At 43.7% G+C, this 10555-nt stretch overlaps 3 protein-coding genes across 3 annotated transcripts; 2 read left to right on the top strand and 1 right to left on the bottom strand.

The window, feature by feature from the left end:
• Positions 1–810: 810 nt before the first annotated feature.
• UV8b_04501 (uncharacterized protein) lies at positions 811–2217 on the top strand (the record flags this gene model as incomplete). Its single annotated transcript, XM_043141999.1, has 4 exons — positions 811–833; positions 921–1139; positions 1235–2036; positions 2119–2217. The coding sequence occupies 4 exons, from the start codon at positions 811–813 to the stop codon at positions 2215–2217; spliced, it is 1143 nt and encodes a 380-aa protein (XP_042997933.1).
• Positions 2218–3125: 908 nt separating this feature from the next.
• Positions 3126–3727, top strand: UV8b_04500 (uncharacterized protein; the record flags this gene model as incomplete). The annotated part of the gene is made up of 2 exons (XM_043141998.1): positions 3126–3362; positions 3464–3727. 2 exons carry the CDS (start codon positions 3126–3128, stop codon positions 3725–3727), a joined length of 501 nt encoding a protein of 166 aa, XP_042997932.1.
• Positions 3728–3902: 175 nt separating this feature from the next.
• On the bottom strand, positions 3903–4904 carry UV8b_04499 (uncharacterized protein; the record flags this gene model as incomplete). The annotated part of the gene is made up of 2 exons (XM_043141997.1): positions 3903–4356; positions 4465–4904. The coding sequence occupies 2 exons, from the start codon at positions 4902–4904 to the stop codon at positions 3903–3905; spliced, it is 894 nt and encodes a 297-aa protein (XP_042997931.1).
• Positions 4905–10555: the final 5651 nt, after the last annotated feature.

Raw genomic sequence — 10555 nt, 5'->3', positions numbered from 1 at the left:
AATATCATCCTCTAAAGCATACTTTTAAATATAATTATACTAGATATCCTAATTATATCGGGATATCAGCTTAACTACTAGTTTAAAGCTATCATCAGTAATAGTACCCATTTTTGCTAATAACGATATTCAGGGCATAAATTAATCTGACGAAAATAGCGGTTAAGATATCGGTTGGTTAATTTTAAAGGAAATATCGCTATTTTCCTCCTAAATAGCCTCCTTTTTTAATTAACAAGGCCATACGAGTATATTAGCAATAAGGCTTTTAACGGATTTAATAGGGAACCCGGAGCTTGCTCAAATAGGATCCAGAAAATAGTAGCTTTTACAGCAAAATAAAGATAACAGTTGATCTTAAGGCTAGGCCACAAGGTAAGGGATAATAATAAGGTTTTATTGTGATATTTACGCAATTGCTACCATATCAGAATGCATAGGGAAAATGCGATAATGCTTGATTGAAGGAACTAAGTCCTCTCTAAGAGACTTGTGTTCCCAGCTATTTATAGTGGGATAGGGGGTACCCCTAAGGGCTTACTGATCTAGGGGGAACTCGGCACATCCGACCTCGGATATGACCGATATCCATATTATAGACAAGCCAATTTCCCTCTAACAATTATAGGGCCCAGCTCGTTTTCGTTCCCCCAGCCATCCCCGAGATCTCCGTCCCCGAAACCTTCATCCTCTTCACCCCTGCACACCAGCTTGTATTCCCCTCGTATTGCTTGCTTCCTAAACTCCAGTCTTCATTCGACCAGGCCCTTCTCGCACCAACCGCAGAACGCCTGCTTGTACCAAATTAAAATGTTGAATTGGGCAAAGCAACAGTAAGCCATGCCCAATAGCTCCAGCTCCAGCCCCAGCTCTGCCGACGCTGCTCAGTGCTGACCATCTACACTCGCCATTGCGCCCAGGCTGGCCAATGTCGCCGGCATCCAGGAACCCATCTATGGACCATCCGCTATCAAATCTGTCGCCGAAGAGGCCAAGGAGACGACGCCATATACCGAGTTGACTCGTGATGACTTGAAGTGGAAGGCTATGCAGTCGACCTGCGTTGAGACCCAGAGCTTCTATTTCGTCTCGGATAATGGCGACATTGGTCTCGCCCAAGTCATATACAGCAACGTTGCGTATGCGTGCTTCGTGCTGCCCCTTGTTACCTCCCTCCTTCTCCAAGGACAGAATCAAGCTGACAAGTGGTTTCTTCCTCTCCCGTCATGGTTAGTGGTATGCGAACCACCTGCCAGTTCAACTCCAAGATCTTCTCAAAAGATGCCTCCAAGCCCCACCTCTGGTGTTCGACCCCCCTCAGCAACTTCGAGTTCAGTGAGGACAACACGGCGTTCTATGCCGACGACTGCGCCGTCGAACTTTCCCAGGACGGAAATGTGTATACCATCAAGAGCATGAGCGACGAACGATCAATCGTCAATCTTACAGTCTCCAGAACTGCCCCAGGTTTCGTGGTTGGAAAGACCGGCACCACCAAGTACGGCACCGACCTCGAAAATCCTTGGGGATCCATACGTCATGCATTTTGGCCCCGATGCGCTGCCCAAGGTACCATCACCACACCTGATGGGTCCATCGACTTCAAGGGCAAGGCTATGTACTCATTTGCCCTGCAGGGCATGAAGCCGCATCACGCCGCCGCCAAGTGGAACTTTGCCAATTTTCAGGGTCCCAACTACTCTGCCATCATGATGGAGTTCACGACGCCGGCCTCATACGGCACCACCCTCGTCAATGTGGGAGGAATTGTCAAGGACGGTGAAATTCTTTTGGCGGGTCCTGGTCACGAAGCCATTCACACCCAAGTCAAGAAGGATGCGGACAACGAGTGGCCAGAGCCCAGCTCGGTCAAGTTTGAGTGGAAGTCCAACGAGAAGGACGCCAAGCCTGTCAGTGGCGTCATTGAGGGTTCACTCGGCGAGAGAACAGACCGCGTCGATGTCATGGCTGAAGTGCCAGGATTTGTCAAGACTCTTGTAGCAGCTGCAGCTGGCACCAAACCTTACATTTATCAGGTATGTTTCAAGTCGGCAATGATGTTGCGCTACCTAGACAGGTGACCTAGAGGGTTGTTTATTGACACGAGACTCCTTCTAGTATACACCGAAGATGACGCTGAAGCTCAAGATTGGGGATGGGGAAGAAATCAACGAGGAGGGTCATTTATTCATGGAAGCAACATTTGTTACAGAATAATCGGCGACCATGTCGTGATTGTGGCTATAACGGCTTTGGCCTTGGTGGTGGAAGCCGTCCTTTTTTCTTTTCCCCCTCGTTCGTTCCCCCCGTGGTATTGGTTCTCCGCGGGAATGAGACGAATACACGGATCATTGCTGGTTATACGCAATGACTAATTTCAAACGGAATAGGCGTTGGAAACGGCATTGGTCAATTGGTCTCGATATATCTCTTGTTGTCCCTACGCACACCGGCAGCCTTGATCCAGGGTTATTGAAGCCGAGCACTGTACAGCTACCGTATACCTAATGCATAGTTTGCAACCAGACCCTTTGTCCTTCGCCCTTTTGCCATAGTATTGATTGGCTTTTCGATGAGGCGCTCTGAGCGGTTGTCCTTCCGCAACCGGAGAGCCCCGTTGGGCTAGCTAGACCAGAGCCACCACTTCAAAGTCGGGATGAATTCAAAGACGCAAACAAGGTGGGAGAAGATGGCCTCGAGTTCTTTTTGCAGCAGAAGTCGGTTCAACCCAAGCAACCTTCGGCTGGTTTGTGCCGTGGTTACGTGGCACATTGGCTGGGTGCATTTCGCCTCTCCAACGTTCGGACGCGGGGGAGCATTCCTCTCCTGTGGACGCGTGTTTGCGTCCAAGGCAAGCCCCGACAGCCAAAGCAAACAAGCTTTTTTGTTTTCGTCGAACCGCGAGGAATGCAAGACTCGCGACAAACCTTCTTCGCCAGCCCGCGGCGAGGAAAAAATATCTGTTAGCGTGTAGCGTGTCCCTTCATCCTATCATGCCTGCTGGCTAGGTTGCCCGCGGTCTCGAAACCCTCGTTTTGGGTTGATACCACCCGACCACCTCGTTTCTTTTTCCTTGCCATCTATTAGAAATAAAAAAACAATAATAATAAATCAAGCTGCGAACCATGGCTGCGGCCCGCTCCCACGTCCCGTGTGTATCTTCCCCTCTCAATCCCTACAGACAGAAGCGAGCCTGCAATGTCGCCCGCGGCGCCAGCAGCAGAACCTGCCACAGAAACGTGAGCATCAGCCCGTCAGAAGCGCTTTCCAGGCACAAGGCATCCGAGGCGTGGAGGAGATGCACGCTTTCCGAGGTGCGGGAGTATGAGGGGGTTCTCGACAAGGCCCTGATGGCGAGAGAGGTGCGTCTTGCTGCTTGCTCGGACGATCCGTCGATGCATGGTGTGTTGCGTGGGAAGGGGAAACTCGTCTGCTGACATTTCTTCCTTGGTTGGTGTGCCAGGGCGACAAAGCTGGGCTAAAACGATCGAGCTCGCATCGAAACCTGTCCGACGTGGCAGGGCTGGCAGGCACGCTTGGAGAAGTGACGTTGGGTTCGGACGAGAAACAGCACGGCCTGCAGGGGCGGTATCGGGATTCTATGCCGGGCCTGGGGTTTCTGTCGCCACGGCGAGTGGCGCTTGCTGTTGGGCTGAGGAGAAGATTGCCGAGTCTGGGCTTGGTTGAGTGGTTGAGATGCGAGCCGCCGTCGCTGCCGCAGCAGTAGAAGCAGATCAGGGAGAGACGGAAAAAAAAGAAAAAAAAAAAAACGAACCAACCGCGTGATTTGTCTCTATTAAATTTGCGTCGTCTATAACACCTAGTACTGATACAGCATCATGCGCGGCTCCTTCTTCTTTTTTTCTACACATGCATTAATTTGTTGCGTCTCCTGATTTTCGTCATGATTGCTGGTCTGCGCGTTTGTCTCGGCGAGACGCTCGTCCAGACGCCGCCGCGTGTTTCTTGCCTTGCGCTTCGGCACAGCTGGCGCTGTCGTCGTCCTTTTGAATCGCCCGCTCTACTTGCCAAATCGCTCTCTCTAGCTCAATTTCCAGTGCCGGCATGCCCAGACTCTTTGAGAGGTCTCGCACTTGGCCCTGGGTGAGAAGCAACCGCTCTCTGCTTCTACCCTGCACTCCACGGGGCAGCTGTTGTTGTTGTTGTTGCTGTTGTTGCTGTTGTTGTGGCTGTGACGATCCGACGGCCTGGCCGTACCACGCATTGAGGATAGGGGACGACGTAGGCTTGACAAGGTCGTTTTCCACAAGCCATTGGATGTGCTGCCCGCCAGCAATGGCTCGCCAATGCGACCACGCGCGGTACACGAGGTAGAAGAAGGGCAGATTGGGGATCCTGAACAGGCGAGCAACGCGCGATCACCTCCCGTCAGAAATCGTTACGCATTGTACCGAGCAGCGAGGGGTGGGGGGGGGCAGACAGGGGGGAAATCTCTCGACTTACACCGGCACCAGCGCGAACGGAATGGTAATAGGCATGCCGACAAGACACCACAGCATCTTCCGTCTGTGCAAGCCTTCCCTCTCAACGCCGAGCTTCCGCAACACGTGGACAGCGTCTTCCCGTCTAATCACATCCTTGGGGAAGAGCAGCTCGACCTGCTCCTTGCTTTGAGCTTGCTCCTGCCGCCTCCTGTTCGACAAGGGCGGCACCGACTTGAGCCCCCACTCCTCGTAAGAGATGCGTCGAAAGGCGTGGTTCCCGTACCCGACGACTTTCTTCTGCCACCCGGACTCTTTCTTCTCCCACTCTGACCATTTGCGCGCGGCCCAAGTGGCTCCGCGATCAATGTACGATGCGTCGGTCTTGACGGATGCTGCGTGGAGGCGCTGGGCGTATAGAAATGTGCGTCGCGTCGAGATGGGGAGGAGGAAGAGACGCATCATGACTGCCGCACCTGTGCAAGAAAAAAAGACCCGCCGCGAAAGCAAAGCGACAGGCCACTGCAGCGATAGGCAGCCGCGAATCGAGTATGGATATCGTGTCGGCGATGCAGGATGCTCAAAGGCGACAAAGAGAACGAGAACGTCAGACGTCGACTTGCTCTACGGTTTTGCGAGCAGGCCGGGGGCGGAGCGTGGCCCCTAATGTCGGTGGAGGAGAAGAGCGCACCGCAAACTGACAGGGGTTCGGGAGAAAACCTGAGCTTGCTGCCACAACTATTACTCCTCCATCGTAAATAGGACGAGGAGGATCGGACGGCAGCTAGTAGAAAGGCGGCAATGGTGGTGAATCCGTCGCCAAAGAAAGGTTGCTGATGGGGGTGCGCAGTGGTCAAGTCGCCATCACCAGGTAGCCTCAGGCAGGAGTTTGGACAGGAAAAGGGGGATTTGAGCTAGGGCGAGCGTGCCAGGCTGGGCCACGATGATGTTCGAGTAGCAGGTCCTGTCGCTGAGGTCAGGGCGTGGAGGGCCGAGTCTGCAAAGTTGTGCACGAAGCTGCGAGAAAGCACTTGGAAACTGTGGAGTCAATACTGTAGCTGGTACATACTATGTATCGATGATGCCGATGCCTGGGGCGCTATGATGTATGGAGTGGGGCGCTTTTAGATGCACGAAATCGCACATGTCGGGTGTGCATGGGCGCTAGTGTCAGGAAGCAGGGAGAGAAAGCGGTATATTGTCAAGGTTTGACCTGACTTGGCTCAACAATACTCAGGTCACCAGCTATTTATAGTGGGCACAGGGGTAACCCAAAGGGGCTACTATTCCCTCGGTTACATGTGCCACATTCGTATCCGGATATTCCCGACACATATAATGATCTACCGGTATCCCTGCCGACACACCCCCCTAGGATATGCTTTATCGAGCATATCCTGCTATATAGCCAATTCCTATAGAAAATAAGATAGCAAATAGAACTATAGAAGTCATTATATCATAGTAAAAAGAGCGGTAGAGGCGTTATTATTGAAAACAACCCTTAAGGGTAAAAAAAAATGCCCCTATTCACATATATCGTTATGACGAATATAATAGAAAATAATAATAACCACTAAATTCAGGTCTACGTAGGAAAAACATATGCGATTATTGAAATGCATCTCTCAATCTATTTGATAAGGCTTTTCATCATCCTCTTTATAAAGCATTTCCTTATCATAATGAATATCGTAAGACTGCCTAGTATCGTAGGAGCCTTTTAATACCACTAGCCCTAGCTAATGGCGGAATATTTCGAACTTCTAGCTTATTAGGGGCTTAGTAAAACCGTCAGCGATTATATTACCTATAGGAACCTATATAATATCAATAAAACCTTTCTAGACTTCCTACCGCAACCAATAATAATGAATATTAATATAACGGAGCTAGGTAACGAGTTTGAAAAATTCTTCCTTCAATAGGCGTATAGTCTGGATGTTATCGCACTAAATAGTAGGGATATCCTCTACTAAATAAAGCCCGACTTCCTCACAGAGCCTATAGAACGCGATAACCTCCTTCGCGGTGTGTAAAATCGCTAGTAATTTAGCCTCTATAGATGATATTGTTATGGTATCCTATTGACCAGCTTTATACACAATCGGGCCACCAAATAGCTTAATTATATATCCCTATAAGCTGCATTGGGATATAATATCATCAGCAAAAGATACATCTAAATATACCTATATCTCCGGGTTATCGGCACTGAATTTAATAGTAGTATTCTTCTACGTATAGCTATAGTCAAGGGCCTTCCTTACCGCCTGCAAATAGTCTAGACTAGGATTTTAAAGGAAGCGGGAAAACTGCAATCCAATATAGCCTAGTTTAGGCCTAGTGATTATAATTAGATACACTAATAATCCTACTATTGATTAGTATCGTTGGGTATTATTAGGTTCAGCCGTTCTATTATACTTCTCAAGTCTTGCGGCGTTTAATAAGTGCTTAAGGGGTTCTTTTCCGTCAAAAGAGGTAAAGTTATATTTAATCGCGAGTTTATCGAAGTACGCCTTTTAGGTAAGCTATAGCTTCCCTTCTATACAATCGCGAATAACCTTAATAGCTAGGAACTAATATAACTCACTAAGGTCTTTAATCTTAAAAGCGCCTATTAATATAATATAAAATGACTTAAATGCCTCTGTCTATGACTTATAATATAGGACGACTAGGTTATCTATATAAAAGAATATAATAAAGGTATCGTTAATAAAGACATAGGGGTCCTCGCAGACCTATATAAAGCCCTTTTCCATTAGGAATCGTAATAGCTCTTTAAACTATAATAATAGCGACCTTTGAAGCCTATAGAGGGCATGCAATAGCTTAATATATATGTAACTATTGTGAAATCTATTAGGCTGCTTATAATAAATAGTCTCGTTAAGTGGCGTATTTAGGAAGGTTATAACAAAATCGTATTAGTGTGTATCTAGGTTAAAGTAATATATTAGGGCCATTAGGAGGCGAAAAGTATATGCCGCGAGTGTGGCAGCCTAGGTATTATAAAGGTCGAAAGGTTATTAATCGCTATAAATATATAATCGGGCCTTATAACCGGTGAGGAAGCCATCTTAGTCCTATTTATAGGCGAATACTTACTTTAGGTCTAATAGCTTAATCTTAGGGTCTATAGATGAATTATTCCGATAAATAATATACCTAATCTCCCTATTAGTGACCTTACCGTATTCTTCCTTAGCGGTAGTAATAAATTCCTCGCGCTTAGGATGCTTTTAAAGCTCTTTTTATATTGCCGGCTCTTTAGGCATATTTATAATATAAAGGGCTTCTATTATAGCTAACGGCTTTATAATAGCTGCTATAAAGACCTTATAATCCTTCCTTTTAATATTATTAACCCTAATACAGAATATATCATTAAAGGGAGGTATTAGCTCGGTTTAATCGTCTAGCTTAAGCGAAAATAGCGATAATAGAAGTAATACTTAAGCGATCGACTCTTTAGGGTAGTCTATAACCTTTAAATCAATAGCGGTAGGTTAAGGGGCATTATCAATAGTATTAATAGCCTTAATTGTATCAATTAGCGTAGTACCCTGATTAATAGTAGCCTTATCGGCAAAGGGGTCCTTAATCAGATTTCCTAATATAATAAGCTTAAAGTCATCCATAATAAGGGTTTCCTCTATATTACTAATAAAGGTATTCAGGTCCTCCCTCTATTTAGCTAGTATCGGTAACTATTCCTTACTTTTATAGAAGATTGACTTATTAAATATAATATAGCTCGAGTTAAACTAATAGCTTCTTTTTAACGAAGGCACCCAAATTAGATATTAGGTTATAGAGATATATCCTGCTAAGTAGCCGATATAAGCCCTCTAATTAAGCTTTAGACCGGCGCATAATATCCTATCCTTTGTTATCACGTAGGCCTTATATCTATAAGCGCGTAGGTAGTGAATTTAAGGGCGTATATCTTCTAGTAGATATCCCTAGGCAGGCCGATTTTACTAAAGCTAAAGTTAAAGGATTTAGAGCGGTAATTTCTAACTATTGTAAGGTCTTTCTGACTTCTTAGGCATACGATTTAATAGGTAAACCGCTACTTCTGCCGTAATAGGCTATAATTCCTCGGGAAATCCTGCTTAAGTGCTTAAAAGCAATATCTTTATCTTTAATACCCCCCTAGAATGTTCAATATAACTATTCTAATATTAGTAACTAGGGCTCGATAACTAAAGTATAATGCCTTTCTACTTAGCTTCTTCCTGATTTCGTAATATCTAAAGCACTATTTCATTATCAGAGATAACTATTGCGATTTTCATATTATATAGACGTAGAACCCGATACTTAAAGGTTAGCTAATAATATAAAAGGTTTAATTTCCTAGGTATCGTAAATATTAACCTTATTCCTATAAATCGGTAGGTAAATAACGCAATATATTTATTACTATTGAAAGCAGGCAATTATACAAAAAGGTTAAAAGATACGACTTTAAAGGGTTCCTAAGACATTAATCCCTCTTGCAGGCATTATGAAATCTACTATATAATTTTCATACTGCTATAAACCTTATAATCCGATTTTGCCTGCTTAGGAGGCATATTTAATATATCTTTAAAGATATAATCTATTAGATCCCTTCCTAGGTGCTTAAATCAGGCGTGCTATATAGTATAAGGTATTTTTATTAAAGTCTTCGGCTGGCAACTATCTCCTTAAGCTAAATAGGCATATTAAGGTTTTACTTCGAAATTCCGAGCCCTTATAAGAAATTCGCTTATAGGCATATCGTTTCCTCTAGCCTAATATAAAATGTAGGGTTTCTCTTTAATTCGGCGGATCTAAAAGATATTTTCTTATATTCTTCTTTTCCTAAGGTAAATTCTATCCGTCTTAGTATTCTAATATAATCCTTTCTTCTTTATTGATAATTTAGAAAGAATATTAATAAATATCTTAGGAATATATAGAATATTAGTAAAGGTAACGATTTATCTATCTTCTAATACGATTTAAATAGTTCTAATACCTTAAACCCTAGTAGTGCCTAATATACTTCGAATATACTAATCGATAGCCTTATTAATATATAGAAACCACTTTTTGTCGTTAAATATATATGCTGTTATACTAATATCCACGATAATATAAGCCTATAAAGCAAGAGACTTATTAGAAAAAGACTTAATAGAAATACCCTCTACGGTAAAGGCCTACTTCTCCTTTTCTTTTCCTTTTAATTTAGTTAAATTATTCTCATTATTGTTATTGTTATTATATATATCTTAGAAGGCCTTAAACGCAGCTTATATTTCTTTACTTTCCTACTTTATCTTTACTATTACGGCTTTCTTAATTTCCTTTTGAATCTTTAAGTGGAACTTATTAGGCGCTAAAGAAGGAATAAGAGCCTAATAGCTCTTATAATACAATCCCTTCTTCTTAATATATAGTTGCTTATAGTATTTATAAGGCGTTAATTCTAACGATAGTTCCTTTAAAGCTAAAGCTAAAGCTATATTAATAGTATTCTTAGGGGCGGCAGCAGCCTTTAATAAAGGCTTTCCTTTAACGGCAAATATAATATACTTTCCTTTAGTGATATTCCTTTTCTCTTAAAGCTCTACCTATTATTGCGTATCTTTAATAATCTCACGAAAGTCAATATATTACCCTTACTTTTTAGCTTTAGTAATTTCCTAATTAATATTATCCTAAATACTAAAATACTTCTAAGAGAGGGCTTTCGCTAATATATTAGTAGGCTTATTTCCGGATAAAAGGACCAAGCTACTTTATTCCAGTCGATCGTAAATAGTTAATACTTCACTAAGCTATTCTAAAACGTTATATTTATTAAGATTACATTCTATAACCTGAACAAAGCGCTATATAATATGCTTAGTAATTACGGTCTTTACCGGCTGTATACGCTCAATAAGAATATATAATTTATCCCTTATTATCAACCTTATTACCATTATCTGCTTAAATTCTAGGCCGAGGGTTATATTAAACCACTCTATATATTTAGAAAGGGCCTGTTCTAGCTTAATATAATCGTGCCAATCGTTTCTTAATAAATTATTAATATAATTGACCCATTCATTAGGGCCTAGGCCATC

Source organism: Ustilaginoidea virens, chromosome 3 (genome assembly GCF_000687475.1).
Source record: "Ustilaginoidea virens chromosome 3, complete sequence".
NCBI classification, from domain to species: Eukaryota; Fungi; Ascomycota; class Sordariomycetes; order Hypocreales; family Clavicipitaceae; genus Ustilaginoidea; species Ustilaginoidea virens.
This window is presented reverse-complemented; position numbering and strand designations above follow the sequence as displayed.